Source organism: Pelodiscus sinensis, chromosome 8 (assembly GCF_049634645.1).
Source record: "Pelodiscus sinensis isolate JC-2024 chromosome 8, ASM4963464v1, whole genome shotgun sequence".
Classification (NCBI taxonomy): Eukaryota; Metazoa; Chordata; order Testudines; family Trionychidae; genus Pelodiscus; species Pelodiscus sinensis.
Window position 1 is genome coordinate 47,020,540 of NC_134718.1, and position 21,311 is coordinate 47,041,850.

The 21,311-nt window shown below is 43.3% G+C and overlaps 1 protein-coding gene across 4 annotated transcripts in view; it reads left to right on the top strand.

Moving 5' to 3' along the window:
* Positions 1–21,311, top strand: part of STK32C (serine/threonine kinase 32C) — a 309,125-nt gene that overhangs the window by 219,627 nt on the left and 68,187 nt on the right. Inside the window, exon 2 of one of the 4 annotated variants that reach the window (XM_006136629.4) lies at positions 11,940–12,096. The exons of the other annotated variants lie outside the window; for them this stretch is intronic. Coding sequence (XP_006136691.2) covers positions 12,004–12,096 — 93 coding nt within the window. The 5' untranslated portion in view covers positions 11,940–12,003. The remainder of the gene's footprint in view (positions 1–11,939; positions 12,097–21,311) is intronic. 4 annotated transcript variants of the gene reach the window in all.

The window sequence follows — 21,311 nt, forward strand, 5'->3', positions numbered from 1 at the left end:
TTAAAGTGACAGATATTATAGTCATAATGAGAATGGGAGAACTTTATCTGTTGTTAGCTCTATGTCATTAAACATTTTTAACAGTGACCTGCAGAAAAACACAAAATCATCACTGATAAAGTTTGCAGATGATGTACAAATTGGAGGAGTAATAAATAAACAAGAGAGCAAGTCACTTAGTAAGCTAGGTCCAAGCAAAAATATGCATTTTAATACACTTAACTGTAAATGTAACATATAGGAACAAAGAATGTGAGTCATTTTTATGGGATGGGGATTTTATCCTGGGAAGCAGTGACGCCAAAAAGGATTGATGGTGGATAATCACCTGAACAAGAGCTCCCAGAATGATGCTGGGGCCAAAAGGGTATTTTTTGTATGGGTTTGGCACTGATGCCACTGCTGTTGGAATACTATGTCCAGTTTTGCTGACCACAGTTCAAGAACAATGTTGCTAAACTGGAGAAGGTTCAGAAAAGAGTTACAAGACTTAAAGGCTTAGAAAACTCATTTTTTAATCTATGTATCTCAACAAAGAGAAGAAAAGAGGTGATGTTATTATTGTCTATAAATACATAGGGTACAAATATATGATAATGGCCTCTTCAATCTGGCCTTGGAATGTAGGAATCTATTAGATAGTATAAGTGCCCATTTATTGGTGCTTACTTCTTTTCTCAGGGAGAAATTCTCTGCTAATAAATGAAAAGAAATATTCTTCTATTGCAGTAGTCTCATTCAATACTGCCCCCAAGTCTAATTCTGTTGCATCAGTTTGCAATATGAACAGAAACAGGAAAGCTGGGCAGTTTAGGCTAAATGTAAAACATTTATATTAAATTCCTCTAACCTCAAATAGGCTTGATCAATTCCTCTGAGAACAAGTCACCTCATTTTTTGACTATTTCCTTGAAAAGTTAGTGGCTAGTGTTCCTTGGACATCTGCATTTGAAAAGTCAGGTATAAACCTCAAGGATAAATATTAACTTCATTTCGTTTGCTTCTCTTGAGTCCTTCTTGAACAGCAAGCTTGAAAATCCCTTCGTATTTCTTCTCTAATTTAATTTCTCCATTTCTTGTCCTCAAGGCCTTTCATCACAGCTACCATCCTTTCAGCTGTACCTGGCTGAATGGTACTCCTCTAAAGGACTACTTTAGCAGCTGGGATAATATTAATAAATACCATTAAAAAGAAAATTGGGGCTTTTGCCATCCCTGTTCATTTTGAAGAGCACGTACTCATGCAAGGAGAACCATTAAAGGAGTTAATGTGTTAGAAAGTTACATAGCATAACAGTATTATCAGGTCTGAAGCTTGCTGACTATGACTTATTTTTAAATTAAGGTTATAGCTGTAACAAATACATGAGATAGCAAAGTCAATGGGAGTGTTTGTATGAGTAAATTCTGCTCAGCATAAAGAAAAAGGACGGTATTGGTTCCTATATTTATACCTTCTGGTTTATCACAAAAAGTATAGTAGACCTCAAGCTTATTCTTCTAGCAGGTATTCAATGAATGAAGACCATACTTAATAGACAAATCTCTCCTTTCAAAATGCCTAATAGGTTCAATATGATTTTTAATTCCTCTGATTAGTGTTTTAAATCAAATGCACTCTCTAGAAATTAATCCGCTATCAAATTCCATCATTTAGTGACAGCAGTCAGCTTAGTTATTGATATACTCCATCCCGAACCCTGACAAGAAGTGTTATTTGCTAATAAATAAATAACTTAGACTTTGTCATATAACTGGTTGTTTCTCTCACAGGGCTAGATTCTGCAAACCTTCCTCACCTGAGTAATCTCATTAAAGTATTCAGGATCACTTAAGTTAGTGCTGTTCAACTTGTGTAAGGTTGCAGAGTTTATCACTCAGCATTAAACTGCTTAATTGCTATGGATATCACAGGAGAATTAATTAACAAAGGCACAAAACTCCATAGCTGTGTAATGGGGTGGCAGCAGGTGGGAGTGCTCCTTCCTATTTCCTGAGTTTTCGAGAAACTTTTTAAACATTGAAAAGCTAATTTACATATTATTCTTTACTGTTGTAGTGATAAAGCATAATTAAAAACTATGTAATCAGGTTTGGTGTGGTGGTCATTTCATGCTAGTTTATGAACTTCTTGCAAAAATGAAGTCATGCTGGTAGGGTTGCATCACTCCTTCATTTATTCCTGAGTGAGGATACACCAATGTTCAGTGAAACCCATGTCCAGAAACAGCCTGCACAATTTATGAAAACAGAGATTGTTAGCAGGAGCATCTTGGTGATTGAGAAAAAGGCCAGAACCAAGTCAGAGTAGCTTCAGAAAAGGAAGGGAGTGGAAAGGTTGAAAGAGTTTTCTGGGAGCACCAGAGTGTGTCACTGAGAATCAGACCAGCTGGGACTAGTCAGAGGGATAATAGTGAAGAAAAGGAGAGCAGTAGGAACTAAGGACTGAACACATATGGAGATTGAATTGCTTTCCTCTTCAGGTCCAGAATGAGACACATTTATAGGATGCTGTAGGGATACTTATATGGCCACTACTATGCTGTGCCTTTCTGTGAATGGAAAGACTTCAGTTTGTATCTTTTGTGAGAACTAACTTCACTATAACAAACAATGACAAAAAAAATCATGGGTGCTGGGTTTAGAAGGTATTACATTATGAACTCAAATTTCTCCATGGAATCCTTTTATGAGTATGTAGTGGAGAGGGCTAGAACATCACTTAGGGTGTTGTCCCAATGCTGACCCTAGAGAATTTTATTTTTCTACATAGATGACAAACAAATTTCCACGACGGCTAGTAAGATTATTTTTTATATATGTTAAATGATCCCTAGCCAAAGAACTCAGGTCACTCCTCATCCTCGGTATAAAATTTCTGATTAATTTTACACTGTGATACTTTCTCAGTCTAATCTTCTGTTGTTGGTATTTTCAGTGATGCAAATATTGGCATAGGATAAAAGAATTAGTTGAGAAATTACTTCTATGTTTAGTCCAAGTCTGTAAGGCTTAAAAGTAATTTTTCCCCAGAAGAGGAGGAAAGCTGGGTATTATAATGCGATAATTATGAAGAGAAAATCTGAGCAGACAGACTGGTAGCCTAGCCAGAATTCCACTTGATTTGGACCAAGAAGGTTTCTGTAGAACTCCCAAAGGCAATAGCTTTACTGGAGGTGCAAGGTAAATTTAGCCACTGACTAAAGGACTCTTAATTATAATAATTTATGCTTGTTCTAATTTCTGACCATCAGACACAATAGTTGGTGATAAAGTTTGGAGCTCTTGCTAGTGAGCCAAATAAGGAGACACTTCTAAGCTTTAACTTATTGTGCATAATTTACTGGTATCAGAAATGCAACATTTTGTAGCATGATAGTTGTTCTGAGTACTATGCACTACTCAGACAACATGATGCTGGAAAGCACATACTTTTACTCTAACAGAGAGACTGATTGATTACAGTAAGCCTCTGTGATGGAGTTAAAGTCTCAGGTTCCTTTGCAGGATCAGCATAGAGTGAGCAGGTTCATCTAACATAGTAAGTTTCTGCTGCTGAAGGATACATTTGGTGCAGATTGTATTTCATTCTTGCTAAGGTTTACTTTAAAAGTCACAGTTCCCCAGCCTTATTTCCCATTGTTGAATAGTATATCTATTTTTTTAAAAATTACAGTATAAAAATGCAAGACTTCAGGGCATGTTACAGCTGCAATGTAGAAACCAGGGCTCTAGACTACAGAGCCCTCGGGGCCATTGCCTGGCAACATCCTTTCAAGATGAGCAATTGAATTGTTCTTAATAGTATAGTGAGTCGTATTGCCTTGGGATCATGGAAAACGTCAACATTAATTTACATTCAAAGGAAAAAAAACCTGCGTTCTTCACTGGAAATAATTAGATTCTCTCTGTTCCACAGTTTTATCGTACATGTAACTAGGAAATGGCTTGGCTAATCTCTTTCATAGGCTTCTACAATAGCACATAAGCTAATTATTGGTATAATGAACGATTACACTGAATATAGGATTTGCCAAAACCTTCTGGAACACTGTGTACCGATACGATGAAAACCAGCAATGGGATAATGTAATGATGGATAGGTTCCCATGTCCACCTAAGAAAAACGCACTACTAATTTTGTACTGTGTATTGAGGGCAGATCCTGGTGTAAACCACATAGTACCACTGAGCAAGAGCTGGGAAGGAAAAGGGCAGAGTTTTGGCAGCACCTGTGTTGCTGGCCAGTTCAGCTGAACTGCAAGCAGGTGTCATAATTTTACATTTGTCTAGACCAGAGTCAAATTACCATCCTGCTGGATCCAGGAAGAAGGAGAGGAACTGATTGTGAGTCATTTTGGGGCTACACCAGGCTCATTTATTGCTTCTGATTAAATAATAATAAAAGAGATGCCTACCTAAAATTCTGGGTGCTCTAACACATACTTACTACTACAACAAAACTGCAGCATTAAAGTAACAATTCTAACCTTTCACCTGCTAAAAGCCCTGCTCTCTACTCCACCTTTGTGGGAAATACACCGTCAGTCACCTCCAGAATCCCTACAGAACAGATGCAGCATGTCGTTGGGGATCGCGAAATCTAGGCAATTTCATATTAAAGGTGATTGCTGAAGGCTGTGTCTAAAGGGAAAATCTAGCCCTAAAATTATATAAAGACTAAAATAAAGATGATATGTCTGCAGGAATCCCAATGTCTTCCAATTTTTATGAAATGAAAAAAATATGGCAGGCAGGTGAAGAGAAGAGGGTGTGAGAGGAAAATATTAGCAAAATCCAAGGAAGGACTTTTCTTTGTATTCAGCTTTTATAGATGTAGATACAGACACATCCTTCATTTTCTCTCTGTGTGTTTGGCTAGAAACATCTTTGATATACTGAAGAAGTGAGCATATTTATTGAAGCCATTTGTTGTCTGGAAAGTAAAATCACCACCTAAAAACAGGCATGGACCATAGCAAGCTCTGTACTTAGTATCTGATCGAACATTCATGGCTCAGTATAACAAAACTGCTTCTGATATTATGTTATATTGAACAATGAATGTTTAATCAGTAACTAGAGAGTATTACTATAAATCATAGGGTATGTCTACACTACCCTCCTAGTTCGAACTAGGAGGGTAATGTATGCATACCGCACTTGCTAATGAAGCCCGGGATTTGAATTTCCCGGGCTTCATTAGCATAAGCGGGGAGCCGCCATTTTTAAATCCCCGCTGCTTCGAACCCTGTGTAGCGCGGCTACACGGGGCTCGAACTAGGTAGTTCGGACTAGGGTGCCTATTCCGAACTACCGGTACACCTCGTTTCACGAGGAGTAACGGTAGTTCGGAATAGGACCCTAGTCCGAACTACCTAGTTCAAGCCCCGTGTAGCCGCGCTACACAGGGTTCGAAGCAGCGGGGATTTAAAAATGGCGGCTCCCCGCTTATGCTAATGAAGCCCGGGAAATTCAAATTCCGGGCTTCATTAGCAAGTGCGGTATGCATACATTACCCCGCTAGTTCGAACTAGCGGGGTAGTGTAGACATACCCATATAGAGGAATATGACTTGGATTCATGTTCTCTGGTCTCTTCCCATCAAGCATCCTTGCTAGAAAACTGAAATAAGTTTTACTATAGATGCCAATGAGAAGAATTGTAATCCCAATTCACTGCATGCAGATGATGTTAGAGGATTTTTTAGTTAACTTCAGCTTGCTGGTTATGTCTTGTCTTAGGTGGCATTAAACAGGAGGAAAGTTAAGATTCATTTTGGAAAAAAATATGTACCAAGTTATCTTGTATATGATTGGAACTGCACACACACTTTTACTGTTTTTGCTTTGCATTCCATAATTTAAAAACACAGGGCTATGGCTATTTAACACAGTGAAGTCCAGGCTTAAATGACAAGTTTTATTTTAGGTCAGAAGATATTTTTATGGCTGATATAAACTATTGGAAAAAATGAATTCTAATGGAATACTGGCAATGATAACAATATACATCACTGACTTACTATAATAAAAGTACTACATCTCCTGTTATGATTTCACTGCAACAAATGCCAGCAGTGATTGGCTAACAAGACTAATGATTTCATCATTTTTATGAACCTCTTCTTCATTTATGGGCAAAAGCATAACTTTCTGCAAAGTTATAGCTTTAATATTTATTGCAAGAAAAATAAAGGTCATAAGACTTCTTGAGAAATATTTCAGAAGAAAGATGGTGAAATGTTTGAAACAATCTGTATATTAAACTTCTGTGCGAAAGTGATTTTTGGAAGATGATTTGTTATGCTGCCAACCTGAATATTTCCCCAGATGGAACTGATATAGAATTTTAAAAGCCAACGTTTCTTCCCATTTATCCCAGTCCTACACATTTATAACTTCCTTGATTCCAGTGGAGTTAATCCTGATTTTCACATGTGTAATTTAGCGGAACATTAGGTTTTTGACATTCTACTGCTGTCATTGGCTAAGAATAATCTATAATGTAGGTCTGACTAATGGGGCATTGGACTCTGAATAAGATTTTCAGAGCTCTTGGGATCTGCTCACAACATTAGTAGAGAGGAGATTGTTTTTTCTTATGTCAGCAGCTAGAGTTGTCTGTTAAGAAGCATGAAAAGATATTGTATCTTTAAAAGTGAATGGCATTCAGAGCAACTAGGACCCTGAAAGTAACTTATTTTTTTTTTATGGATACTGTCCTATCGCAACCTGCCTCCCCATGGGGGAGGGGCCTCAGGACAAGGGGGGCGGGATTGCGCTATGACAGTGCTTGTAAGAAATACAAGTGTGAGGGTTAGTGTGGGGGCTCTGGGCAGGAGGTTGGAGCATGAGGGGATGCAGGAGTCAGGACAGGAAGCAGGGCAATGTGGGGGAGGAGCAAGGGGCTGGAAGCGCAGGAATCAGAGCAGGTGGCGGAGGGTATGTGTGGGAGGTGCAGGAGTCAGGGATGGCAGTGCAGGAATCAGCAGTAGCATGGAACTATTTTTGGAGTGGGGATACTGAGATGCACTCCCCTCCCCCTTAGTCTTGTTGAGATTGGGTTGTCAACTTGACTGGATGGACCAGATTCCATTGATGGTGCTGCAATTCTGGGAGAGTTAGCAACCCTCATGCCCCAGGCTGGGGCCACAGCTGGGTGCAGTTGCAGAGCCCTAGGCTGACAGCAGGACCCCGGGTCTGGCAGTGCTGGCAGAGCCAATGGCAGGGCAGATGGGTGACAGGACCCCAGGGCTGGAGGAGCTGGCAGCAGGGCTGGCCCCCAAATGCAGGGAAGCCAGTTGCTAGCCTGGGGTTGGTGCAGTGCACTCTTACTTCCAGTGCCTATGGGAGTCAGGGCAGGAAGGCTGGCATTGGAGGGGAACCTGGGAGGGAGGGCGCTGGGGCCAGATTTCCTGACCTGGCTGTTGCTTGCTACACTGCCACAAGGGAGCTGTAGGCTGGCTGTGTGGGGGCACTGCTGCAGAGAAACTGGTAGCAGTGCAAGAGACTCCCTTGCTGATGCCCACTTTCCCTGGCTTCTTCCCAGGGTCTGCTGGCAACAGCACATGACATAGATTGCACATGCCCTGCCCGGCATCCACTGAGGGGCAGCAGGACAAGGGACACACCAATAGCCCAGCTGGGAGCGCACACCCCTTCCCTACAGCACTCCCCCAGCTGGCCCCTTTAGCCCTTCTGCTTTACCTGGTTGCGTATGCCAGTCACCAACACCACCCTGCAGCAGCAACCCCGCTGGGAGAGTGCACCGCAAGCCGCATTGCAGCGACCCAGCCCGCTCTTGCTGCAGAGCAGCAGAGCAGAGTACCCCAGCAGAGCTCGACAGAGCAGCGTAGTAGGGCGCACCACCTTACTTTCACCTCTGCTTTTAAACATCATGGGAAGCTGGAGCATTTAGGAAGTCATCCAGAAAACTGCTTGTGATGTTAGAATACTCTGAGGTAGCTCTGCAGACCTTTTCTGTCTACTTAGTGCCACTTCAGAGTACAGAACAGTTGCAAAAGCCCAGCAGATCACCTCAGCCTGGGAGAAGATAATCACCAAATGGTGCAAAGCTACTGTAATTGGATCTATATAGCCTCCATCGAGGGCCCTGGATAGAGGTATTCCCAGGGAAAAGGAGGCGCATTCAAAGCTACAGTGATCACTGACTACCAGACTGGTAGCTTGGGACTGTAGCCCTCTGAGCCTAATTTAAAGCAGTTCTGAGAATGCTACATTATGCAACGACTGGGAAAGATCCCTGACTGCCTCTCTCCCCAGGACCAAGGATAAGCAAAAGCCACTGAAAGCAATTTTACATATGCCTCCTCCTCTTCAGCTGCATCAAGAGATATCTTATGCCCAGGGCAGCCAATGGGGAAGTGGGGCATAGGGGACAGTTGACCCACAGTCCAGTAATTTAAAAGAGTCTGGGGCTTCATGCTGGAGCTATTGCAACAGCAGTAGTGGCCCCCAAACCCTTTAAATCAGTACCGTGAGGTGCTTTGTATGGGTGCTGAGGCCTGGTCGGGGGAGGTGCAAAGCAGTCTGGGTGGCACTGAGGACTGGTTGCACCTAGTGTTGCCCCTTTCACTCAAAGCTCCACCCCTTCTTGGGGCCTGCAGCCAACTCCCTCCCCCCCCCCCCACACACATTTCACAGGGCCTTGTGAAGTCTGTTGCCAGACTTGCTTGTCCCCAGCTTGACATCCAGCTGTGTGTGCACATTCCTAGCAGGCATCTCATCTCGAAGTGCACCTATATCCTGCATGAAAAAAATCTATGGGTGTGACATTTTGAGAGTATACAACATTACTAAGTGATCAGGTCCATAATAACTATATGATCCTTTAAATGCCCTGCAAGCAAAGAAAGGACAGACTGAACGCTTGTTTCAGTAGCATCCCTATGCTAGTCCCTAGTGGCTATCTGCCCATCACAGAATCACCACATAACTTGCCATTGTCTATTTGAGAGTTGAATTGCAAGCCTCTGACACTAGCTCTATTTTCTAATTATGCTCTGGCTTCTGAGACCTTCTATAAGCTCCCTCCTACTACATTCCTTTGACGAGTAAAGTGGATAAATATCAGCAGCTTAAGAATTAACTACAGAACTATAGTAAATTGTATCACTACAATATTTATATCCTTTGAAAGCATTTAATTGTACATACACACTGAATGATTTCCAGTGAATACATACTCACACATCGATTAATAAACATTAACAATCTAACTTCAACCCACAGAAGCTTGGAAATCCACAATTCCAACTATCAGGGCAGTTTTGTCCTTGAGTCACCCTTTTGCATGGCTCAGATACCCTAGTACTTACAGGAGGTCTCACAGGAGAGGGTCATCTTACATACCATATGATCTACAACATAAGCCACACTTTGTTAAGAGAAGAGTGACAGCATCAGCTTTTAATTTCCTTGCTGCTTTAGTCGGAAGGCCATTCATGCTGTTTAAAACAGGTCTCACACCTCTTTCTCTCTTAAATCAAATAGGGACTATACAAAGGTGCAGGCCAGTACAATTTTACTGAAAGCTGCACTGACAGCTATAATGTTATCATTCTGTGTAATAGGAAAAAGATTTACTATTGTCCTGTGAATTCCATCTGAGGATAATCATCCTCAGGGAGAGGAAGTGTAATACTGCTGATACTTTCCCTGTAAAGAGGCTGTTGAGGGACATTTATTTATTCATCCCAGGGTCCTCCTACCATAGGGCACATCTACACAGCACGGCTAATGTCAAATTAAGCTGCACAACTTCAGCTATGTCAATTGCGTAGCTGAAGTCAAAATACCTTAATTTGGCTTTTGGCACAGTCTACATGGCAGCAAGTGGAAGGAAGAACACTCTTCCTTTGACTTCTGTAACCCTCATTTCATGAGGAGTAAGGGTACGTCTACACTACAAAGTTAGTTCGAATTAGCGTTTTGCTAATTCGAACTAGCAAGTCCACATTGAGTGGACTCTGAACAGGGCTTAAGGATGGCCAGAAGCCGTGCCGGCAGGGCATCAGAGGAGGACTTAGAGCGTGGAGATGCTGTCTCAGGCTAGCCACGAGCTGTGCTTAAAGGGTCCCGACCCCCACCCCGGACACACAGTTCTAAGGGGTGCCCCGCTTGCAAAGAAGTTCTGGCTTGGAGTGCCCGGAGTACCCACACTGGGCACATCACACCACTCGGCCATCAGCCCGGCTGCACTTGCCGCAGGCTGCCATCTGGGGAGAGGGGGCAATCGGGGGGCTGCAGGAGAGCTTCCACCCACAGAAGCCCGCAGAGCCAGCCCAGTCCTCCCCATCGGGGGCTCGTACCCCATTCCTCCCTCACCTCCTTCCACTTACCCTTCCCTAGACCCCCTTCTTATTGATGTACAAAATAAATATAACGTTTCTTCCAACATTGACTCTGTCTTTATTGAAAAAAACTGGGGGAGACTGGGAAAAGGAGGTGGGAGAGGGGAAGAGAAAGGCTGGGAGAGGGGAGGGCAACTAACATGATCAGGGGTTGGGAACAGGTCCCAGATGAAGAAAGGCTACAGAGACTGGGACTGTTCAGCTTAGAAAAGAGGAGACAGAGGGGGAACAGGATAGAGGTCTCTAAAAGCAGGGGTTGGGTGGAGAGGGTGCATTCAGAAAAGTTCTTCCTGAGTTCCCATAAAGAAGGACTAGAGGACACCAAAGGAAAGGAATGGGTAGCAGGCTTGAAACTAGTAAGAGAAAGTTGTTGTTCTTGACAAAGCAAATAGTTAACCTGTGGAACTCCTTGCTGCAGGAGGCTGTGAAGGCTGGAACTAGAACAGAGTTGAAAGGGAAGTGAGATCAAGTCATGGAGGTTGGGTCCATGGAGTAGTCTTAGCCAGGGGGTAGGAGTGGTGTCCCTGCCCAAAGTTTGTGGAAGGCTGGAGAGGGATGGCACGAGACAAATGGCTTGGTCACTGTCTTCGGTCCATCCCCTCCAGGGTCCCTAGGGTTGGCCGCTGTCGGCAGACAGGCTACTGGGCTAGATGGACCTTTGGTCTGACCCAGGACGGCCATTGTAAGCTCAGGGCTCAGGGTCGGGGGTCTCAGTGGACCCCCTTGATTTTCATGCACACCTGCTCTTGGGTGGCAAGGCTGGCAGCTCTCCTGCCCTAGACGGCCACTTTCCTGTGCCTAGTGCGGAGATCGTGGATGAGGTCCACAATGTCCGCACTAGCCCAGGAAGGTGCCTGCCTCTTGCGGTCCAGGGCAAGCTCCCGGGAGCCGCCAGCCTGGTCCCGGGAAGAGGGGGTGGGCTGGGGGACATCGGGTGGGTGGCTCTGTGCCGTGCCAGGTGCAGGGTCTGCTGGCTGGGTGCTGGCAGGCTTGCACCTGGCACGGGCACCGTAGCCAGCCCGTGCCCCTTTAAGGGGTCCGGGGCCGGGAGGGGGGCATAGAGTTTCCCTGGTGTTGGCCAGAGTGGCCACCAGGGAAACCTGGGGAGGGCTAGCCTCCCACTAGTTCGAATTAAGGGGCTACACACCCCTTCATTCGAACTAGCTAGTTCGAACTAGGCTTAATCCTCGTAAAATGAGGTTTACCTAGTTCGAACTAAGCGCTCCGCTAGTTCGATTCAAATTCGAACTAGCGGAGCGCTAGTGTAGCGCCTATTAAAGTTAGTTCGAACTAACGTCCGTTAGTTCGAACTAACTTTGTAGTGTAGACATACCCTAAGGGAAGTCAGAGTAAGAAGTCTACCATCTCGAAATTATTTTGAAATAACAGGCTTGCTGTGTAGACGTGCACTCTTTTATTGCAGCTGCACACTGCCGTGTAGACATAGCTGTAATGACAGTCATCTGACTCTTTCCTGACCTGTGTCTCTCCATTTAGAGCAACCCTGGCTCCCTACTCAGCCCCAAGGCCTAATTGAAATTGTCTCCATTTTGATTCATTGCAGACCTTCCCCGCAATATCCTTTCTGTCAATGGGCGCCTGTGCCAGAGTCTATACCAGCTTGTGCCATGCTGAACTGTAGTTCTGTGCCTGTCTTCTACACCTCTGTTGTGCTTCTGCAAAGTCCAGTTCGGTGGCCTATGGTCCAGTGCATTCCAAAGGTACTCTGGAACTTAGAATAATATGGACTGAAACAATGTTCCTATCACATCCACCAATCACAGGAGCATTTTTACTACCATGTCATGCTCCACATTGCATAATAGATGGTATTGTTATGCAGATTGCCATAGAAATCAGTGCCACAGATGTCCCATCCATTTTCAATGGGTCTTTGTGTACTAAAGATAATTCTTGGGAAAAATAGTGCCAGTGACACTATTGTCAAAACTACTCACAGAACAAAGCTCTGACTAGATAAGATGCACAAGCAAAGTAAGTAGGATCTTTTGTTATTGCTCCGGTGCATGTTTCTATACACACTAGAACAGCAGAGTGCCCTTTCTGAATGTGAAGGGAAAAGATATTGGCACATTTTGTTCTAGATGATTAGAAACGTGTTCTGACACAGGTAAGAGCTTTTTCCTCTCTTTGAGCCTGTCTGGGAGCTTATTACCCCCCAACATCCATGTTAAGTGACCTCCCAACAGTGACTAGCGAAATTGTCACAGCATTGTTCTCTGTTTACCAATAGAGGAAGCAGAGTTCACTCACCTGAAGAGCTTCTGGTCTTAGATCTTAGAGCAGCATCAACTTTAGTTCCTCCCCAGTTTCCCCACCCCTTTTCGCATGTGCACAGGGTAAGTCACAATATGGCCTGTATGCTGCTAAGGAATTGTTTTTGTACTCCACACACAATTTTCAGTCTTGCAATGAAATTGGAACATTGATCATCAGCAACAGTATTCGAGTTTCACCTCTTGGCAGGAAAATATTCTTCCAGATTAGCTTAAGTATAGAAAAGTGAAATGAAAGATTTGTCATATCCTGGAATAAATGTCTTCTCTTTAGATTTTGAAAGTGATCTTATTTTTCATTAGCCCATGCTTTATTCAGCTAGTTCGTCTAATGTTTTTCTGAGCATGCAGTACATAGATGGAGGTGTAAGCCATCCAAACCAGAAATATATGCTATTTCACAATCACTTCATGGAATCTCCTTTAATTCATAGGACTTATATGTAGTGTCACATGCACTATCACCACCCTTTCTCCCACTGATTTTGCCGGATACTGAAGTTAGGTTAAATGCTTGTATTTGCCAGGATCACCCTTTGAGTCTTTTAAGGCGGCTTTACATTAGCTATCCTCCAGCCATCTGTTTCTGAAGGTTATTTAAACAATAGATTACATACCACAGCAGCAGTTTTGTAGTTTCATATTTGAGTTCCTTCAGAACTCTTGGGTGAATACCCTCTGATCCTGGTGACTTATTAAAGTTTAATTTATTAATTTGTACCCAAACATCCTCTACTGAAACCTCAATCTGGGCCAGTTCCTTGGATCTGTCACCTAAAAATGACTGAGGAGGAATCTCCCTCATATCCTGTGAAGTGAAGAGAGATTCCAAAAATTCATTTAGCACCTCTGCAATGACCTTGTCTTCTTGGAGGGTACGACTAGACTGTGTGTGGTGGGAGGAAGAACTCTGCTGCGACCAGGGAACGCATTTACTCTGCTTTTTTTTTTTTGTGGAAGAGCAAACAAGATCTTTCAGAAGCCCCTGTATTCCTCATTCCACGAGGAAGAAGGGGGCTTTCAAAAGAGGGTTTTTTTCCTAAATTTGGCCCCATCTAGACAGGCCAAATTTCAGAAAAGTCTCTTCCGATAAAAATATTGGAAAAAGATACACAAAATGCGGAGTGCATTTTGCGTATCTTTTTCTGATAGATCCTCGCAGTCTAGACGTACCCTGAGTACTCCTTTAGTACCTCAATCAGCTAATGGCCCCCACTGATTGTTTGGCAGACTTGCTGCTTCAGATGTCATTAAAACATTTTTTCTGTGAGTTTGTCTTTTTTTTTAAGTTGCTCTTCACATTCTTTTTTGGCCTGCCTACTTATATGTTTCTACTTGACTTGCCAGAATTTATACTCTAGTCTAGTTTGCTCAGTAGGAATTGACTTTCAGTTTTTAAAGGGTGTCTTTTTGTGTCAAACTACCTCTTTTTTCTGATATTCAGTCATGGTTGTGAGGACGGGTTTTGGTTCTGTTTCTGGTTTTTTGAATGTGGGGTTTATGTTTTGTTTCAGTCTCAATTATGGAGATTTAAAAATCTTTTCCTGCAGCCTTCAGACACTTCACTTTTGGACTGTTCTTTTAAATTTCCATTTAACTAGCTTCCTTATTTCATGTAATGTCCTCTTTTAGCCTTAGATAATACTGTGGTGGATTTCTTTAATATTTTTCCCTCAATGTAAAACTGTAAAATTTAATTACGTTGTGATCCCTATTACCAAGCTGTTCATCTATATGCAGCTGCTAGACCAGATACTGTGCACCTCTTAAGACTAAATTAAGAATTGTCTTGCTCTTTGTGGGTTCTAGATAGATGCTCCAAAAAGCAATTATTAATTGTGCTTAGAAATGTTATCTCCACACCCCATCCTGAAAAAACATGTATCCAGTCAATGTGGGGATAGTTGAAATTCCCCATTATTACAGGCATTTCTGTTTTTATAGCCTCTCTAATCTCTCTGGCTGCGTCTAGACTGGTAAGTTTTTCCGCAAAAAGCAGCTGCTTTTGCGGAAAAACTTGCCAGCTGTCTACACTGGCCGCTTGAATTTGTGCAAGAATACTGACGATCTAATGTAAGATTGTCAGTGTTCTTGCGCAAATACTGTGCTGCTCCCGTTCAGGAAAAAGCCCTCTTGCACAAAGTGGGTCAGTGTAGACAGCTAAAAACTGTTTTGCGCACAAAAACACCGATGGTGAAAATGGCGATTGGGGCTTACTTGCGCAAAACAACGTCTAGATTGGCATGGATGCTTTTCCGCAAAAAGTGCTTTTGCGCAAAAGCATCCGTGCCAATCTAGATGCTCTTTTTCGCAAAAGACTTTTCTGTTAAAAGCATTTGCGGAAAATCATGCCAGTCTAGACGCAGCCTCTGAGTATTTAACAATCACTATCACCACCCTGAGCCAATGGTTCATAGTATATTCCTACTGCTATAGTTTTATTATTCAAGCATGGACGTTCTATCCATATAGAGATTTTATGGATAGACTTCCAAGCAACTCACATCTCTCAGAGACTTGACCTTTCAGATTGTCAGTCACTTTTTCCAGGTCTTTTCTCGCTGCAGGAATACTTAGTGGGTTACAATGGCTGCTTGCTCCAGCCCAGTTCCTAGAGTTCCCCATCAACTGACTTTACCACCATCTGCTTCATTGAAAGTGTTTTTATCAATACCCTTTCACTGCCTCCCTGCCCCATTCAGCCATCTGATCTTCATATCCTCCCTCCTTTGCTCTGCTCCTGTCACCACGCCATCATCCTTTACTATTTCTTTCTTCTCCTCCATTTCATCCCCTATTTTGTCACCTCTAGAAAATAAATCTAAGTTACTATAAGCAGTTATAAGAAAGAGAAGAGAAAACTCAGCATCATTATAGAACCCAGAGTCTAAACCATCAAGATGTTCCCATAGCTGAGTGTCCTCCTTTGTGAAGTTCTCCAATATAGTTGTTACATTTAGGATTTTTAAGTTGGGATGATCTGCAATGGGAGAATCTCACTTTTTTCATACCTGACACAAGGCCTCCCAGGAGAACCTATAACTCTTTGCCCTGGTTCTCATGTCCTTTCATAGGTTTCCATCATCTTTTAGAAAAAGATACCTTAGGAATAAACACAATGATTGATGGTGTAAATGATTGGTGCTCAGATTGATGGAGTAAATCCTATCAGTAGAGGACTGGAAACATGAATTTGAAGCAAGCTATCACCCGACTGGACAATTATGCTGACCCGTGGGGGGTATGACCCACAGATTGAGCAAGGCTGACCTAGAAAATTATGTTTTCTGGTACCAGAAAAAGCACATTATTTATAGTCTGAATATCATGTCCTTCACCACACTACTCCATTGGGAACTGTTAGCTGGCAGTAATGGATAAGCATTCTAACTATAGCATAAACAAGGGAGTGCAATGGTGTTTCAAGTGGAAACATTTACAACCTTGGCAGAATTGCCATTTCTTACATGTCAGCTGGAGTTAGAAGTTAACTTGATTCAAAATGTTGCAAGGAGCAACTTCCAGCCATTCATACAGCTTCACTGTAACAGAGATACTTCCAATTTCTGACCAGAACAATGCAATCTTGGTGAAAGTGAAGAATGTATGATATTTATTATTAGTTCATTGCAAAGATACATATAGGGTAGCTTACCTTCATTATATGGGCTTTGATTAATAAAAGTTCTGATTAGCTATTTTTCCGTAATATTTATTGAGCAGAAAGAACAATTTAATGTTATCTTTTTAATTACAAGCTTAACACAGCCATTTATCACCAAGGAAATACTGGCTATCAATTACTACTAATGCAATCATAAAACAAAGTGGATATAGATTGCTTTAAAATAGCAGTGTAGCTGCTACTGTGTATAATAACATCAGCTGTTGCTTTAGGATAGGTAATGGTCAATTTGTTTCAATAGTAATCACTTTGATAGAGTTGGTAATAAGAACCCATTCATTATATTTCCAGTAACCTCTGGTGATTGCTCTTAATTTATGGTTTTGACATAATTGGCAAAATTATCCTCTCAGTTACTGGTGCAACCTTGCAGAAGCCAGAGACATGTCACCTGTGTTACTGAGAGGAGACTTCAACCTATTGTTTTTATAATTGTGATTCAAATGAAATAAAGTAAGTAAAGTGTTTGGCTGTGTCTACATTGGCAAGATTTTGTGCAAAAGCAACTGCTGCCTGTCTACACTGGCCATGAGTTCTTGCGCAAGAACACTGACGTTCTAATGTAAGAAATCAGGGCTTCTTGCGCAAGAACTATGACGCTCCTACTCAGGAATAAGCCCTCTTGAGCAAGTGTTCTTGCACAAGAGGCCAGTGTAGACAGGCAACATTAATTTCTTGCACAAGAAAGCCCGATGGTTAAAATGGCCATCGCAGCTTTCTTGTGCAAGAGAGCATCTACACTGGCATGGATGCTTTTGCACAAAAGCACATCTCTTGCGCAAAAGCACATGCCAGTGTAGACGCTCTCTTGAGCAAATACTCTAATGCAAAAACTCTTGCGTTAAAGAGTGTTTGCACAAAATCTTGCCAATGTAGACATAGCCTTTGCGTTCCATTGTGGATTTGCTACAAGGGATGGGGCAGCCAGTGTATGTCTATGCTACCACCCTAGTTGAAACTAGGGTGCTAATGTAGGCAACCAGAGTTGCAAATGAAGCCCGGGATTTGAATTTCCCGGACTTCATTTGCATAAAGCCGGGCGCCGCCATTTTTAAATGTCCGCTAGTGCGGACTAGGAAGCCTAGAACTACCTAGTCCATGCCACGTGTAGCCACGCGGCACGGAGTCCACACTAGCGGACATTTAAAAATGGCGGCGCCCGGCTTTATGCAAATGAAGCCCGGGAAATTCAAATCCCAGGCTTCATTTGCAACTCCGGTTGCCTACATTACCACCCTAGTTCGAACTAGGGTGGAAGTGTAGACATACCCCCAGAGCTTAATTTATGCCAGGTCTGAGCTCTGGTACCTCTCAGCTTGGCAGCTCAGAGACCTAGCACTTGTGGGCTTGCTGTATCAATTATGATTGTAAAAAAATTGCATGACCCCTGGCATCTAAATCAGTCTCCACCTGTGAGGTACAAAACCTTGGAACATCTGGGATGACTCTGCACTACGGATGTTAAGTATAGTGTAATTCACTTATCGAATAGTCGATGCATTTCTGCATTGACTATTCAATTAGTCCAGGCCTGGGCAAAATACAGCTTGTGTACTGGATCCAGCCCGCCAAGCCACCAGTTTCAGACTGCGGAGGCAGCACGGAGGCCCAGGCAGGCTCCCCGGCTTACCCCAGAGACTGCTCAGAAATGGGCCCTGTTTCTGTTGCAAAACTGGAGGAGAGAGGGGGAGGCTTCAGAGCTGCCCCCGTCCCCAGCACAATAAGAACAGGCAGCCAAAAAGAACCACGCCCTCTCTCCTCAGCTCGATGATTCACTGAATCACATGGCCAGACAAGCAGGTAAGCTGGCTGGCTGGGAAACGTTTTAAGTCCTGCAAGCTTTAGCTCTGCAGACAGGCTGACTGGTAAGTCTCCTGGCCACAGCCTGCCTCTGGCACCCCAGGCCCTCCCTGCCCCAACCCTCAGCTCCCCCCACAACATACCCAAACCCTCTGTCCCCCTCTTGCACACATACCCCCTCCCAGATCTGGCACCCCAATCTTCTGCCCCAGAGCACAATTCCCATTTACCCTAGGTCACATCCCAAACCCTGCACTCCAGTCCCCTGCTGTAGGTCTCAACCGCCTCCGTCACCCAAACTCTCTCCCAGACCCCACGCTCCTTCCTGCATCCCAGCCCCTTACCCCAAGCTCCCCTCTGCACCCAACCTCTATCCTAGACACCGCATCTAGACACAGTATAGGGGACAGTGATCATGAAATAATAGAGTTCATGATCTTAAGGAAAGGTAGAAGGGAGACCAGCACAATTGAGGTAATGGATTTCAGGAAGGCAGATTTTGATAAGCTCAGAGAACTTGTAGGTAAGGTCCCATGGGAAGCAAGACTGAAGGGAAAAACAACTGAGGAGAGTTGGAAGTATTTCAAAGGGACGTTGTTAAGGGCCCAAAAGCAAACAATTCCACTGTGTAGGAAAGATAGAAAATATGGCAAAAGACCAGCTTGGCTTAACAAGGAGATCTTGCATGATCTCAAAATAAAAAAGGAGTCATATAAAAAATGGAAACTAGGACAAATAACAAAGGATGAATATAGGCAAGCAACACGGGAATGCAGGGGCAAGATTAGAAAGGCAAAGGCACAAAATGAGATCAAACTAGCTACAGGCATAAAGGGAAACAAGAAGACCTTTTATAAATAAATTAAAAGCAAGAGGAAGACCAAGGACAGGGTAGGCCCACTGCTTAGTGAGGAGGGAGAAGCAGTAACAGGAAACTTGGAAATGGCAGAGATGCTCAATGACTTCTTTGTTTCGGTCTTCACCGAGAAGTCTGGAGGTGTTCCTAACGTAGTGACTACAAGCAGAGAGAGGGTAAGTTTAGAAGATAGGATACACAAAGAACAAGTTAAAAATCACTTAGGAAAGTTAGATGTCAGCAAGTCACCAGGTCCTGATGAAATGCATCCCAGGATACTCAAGGAGCTGATAGAGGAGGTATCTGAGCCTTTAGCTATGATCTTTGAAAAATCATGGCAGACAGGGGAGATTCCAGAAGACTGGAAAAGGGCAAATATTGTGCCCATCTATAAAAAGGGGAATAAGAACAACCCAGGAAACTACAGACCGGTCAGTTTAACGTCTGTCCCAGGGAAGATAATGGAGCAGGTAATTAAGGAAATCATATGCAAACACTTGGAAGGTAATAAAGTGATAGGGAATAGCCAGCATGGGTTTGTGAAGAACAAGTCATGCCAAACTAATCTGATAGCTTTCTTTGATAGGATAACGAGCCTTGTGGATAAGGGAGTAGCGGTGGATGTCATATACCTAGACTTTAGTAAGGCATTTGATACGGTCTCGCATGATATTCTTATTGATAAACTAGGCAAATATAACTTAGATAGGGCCACAATAAGTGGGTGCATAATTGGCTGGATAACCGTAGTCAGAGAGATGTTGTTAACGATGCTAAATCCTGCTGGAAAGGAATAACAAGTGGAGTTCCGCAAGGGTCTGTTTTGGGACCCGTACTGTTCAATATCTTCATCAATGATGTAGATATTGGGATAGAGAGTACGCTTATTAAGTTTGCAGATGATACCAAACGGGGTGGGGTTGCAACTTCTTTGGAGGATAGGGACATAATTCAAAATGACCTTAGCAACTTAGAGAAATGGTCAGAGGTAAACAGGATGAGGTTTAATAAAGAGAAATGCAAAGTGCTCCACTTAGGAAGGAACAATCAGTTCCATACATACAAGATGGGAATCGACTGTCTAGGAAGGAGCATGGCGGAAAGGGATCTAGGGGTCATAGTGGACCACAAGTTGAATATGAGTCAACAGTGTGATGCTGTTGCAAAAAAAGCAAATATGATTCTAGGTTGTATCAACAGGTGTGTTGTAAGCAAAATTCATGAAGTCATTCTGCCGCTCTACTCTGCACTAGTTAGGCCTCAGCTGGAGTACTGTGTCCAGTTCTGGGCGCCACATTTCAAGAAAGATGTGGAGAAATTGGAAAGGGTACAGAGAAGAGCGACAAGAATGATTAAAGGTTTAGAGAACATGACCTATGAAGCCAGGCTTCATGAACTGGACTTGTTTAGTTTGGAAAAAAGAAGGTTAAGGGGGGACATGATACCGGTTTTCAAATATCTAAAAGGGTGTCACTAGGAGGAAGGAGAAAATTTGTTCTTCTTGGTTTCTGAGGGCAGGACAAGGAGTAATGGGCTTAAAGTGCAGCAGGGGAGGTTTAGATTGGACATTAGGAAAAAATTCCTAACTGTCAGGGTGGTCAAATATTGGAATAAATTGCCAAGGGAGGTGGTGGAATCTCCCTCTCTGGAGATATTTAAGAACAGGTTAGATAGACATCTGTCAGGGATGGTGTACACGGAGCTTGGTCCTGCCTTGAGGGCGGGGGGCTGGACTCGATGACCTCTTGAGGTCCCTTCCAGTCCTATTATTCTATGATTCTATGATCGCCTCCATTAATATCATGGAAGAGTGCGGCCTTCAACTACTTTGCAAAATCTTAGAGTAGCCCCTGTCAAAAATTATTGCCTACCCCTGGATTTGTCAACAGGGCAGTGCTGCCCTTTTGAAACATCACCACAGCATTTCAAAGGGGCAGCACTGCACCAACTCCAGGATCAGTTAGGGACTCCCTAGCTGACCCCGGGCTATACGTGGCACTGTCGCTTTGAAATGCTGCAGCAGTGTTTCAAAGGGGCAGAGCTGCACAGCTGATCCTGGGCTTTGCGTGGCATTGTCTCTTTGAAACACCACTGCAATGTTTCAAAATGGTAGTGTTGCACAGAGCCCAGGGCAAGCACAACACTGCTGATCCCAGGCTCCCTGCAGCACTGCCCCTTTGAAATGCAGCCACGGCATTTCAAAGGAGCAGAACTGCAGGGAGCCCCGGATCAGCTGTGTGCACTGCCCCTTTGAAATGCCATGGTGGAGTTTCAAAGCAGCAGTGCCGCATGGAGCCC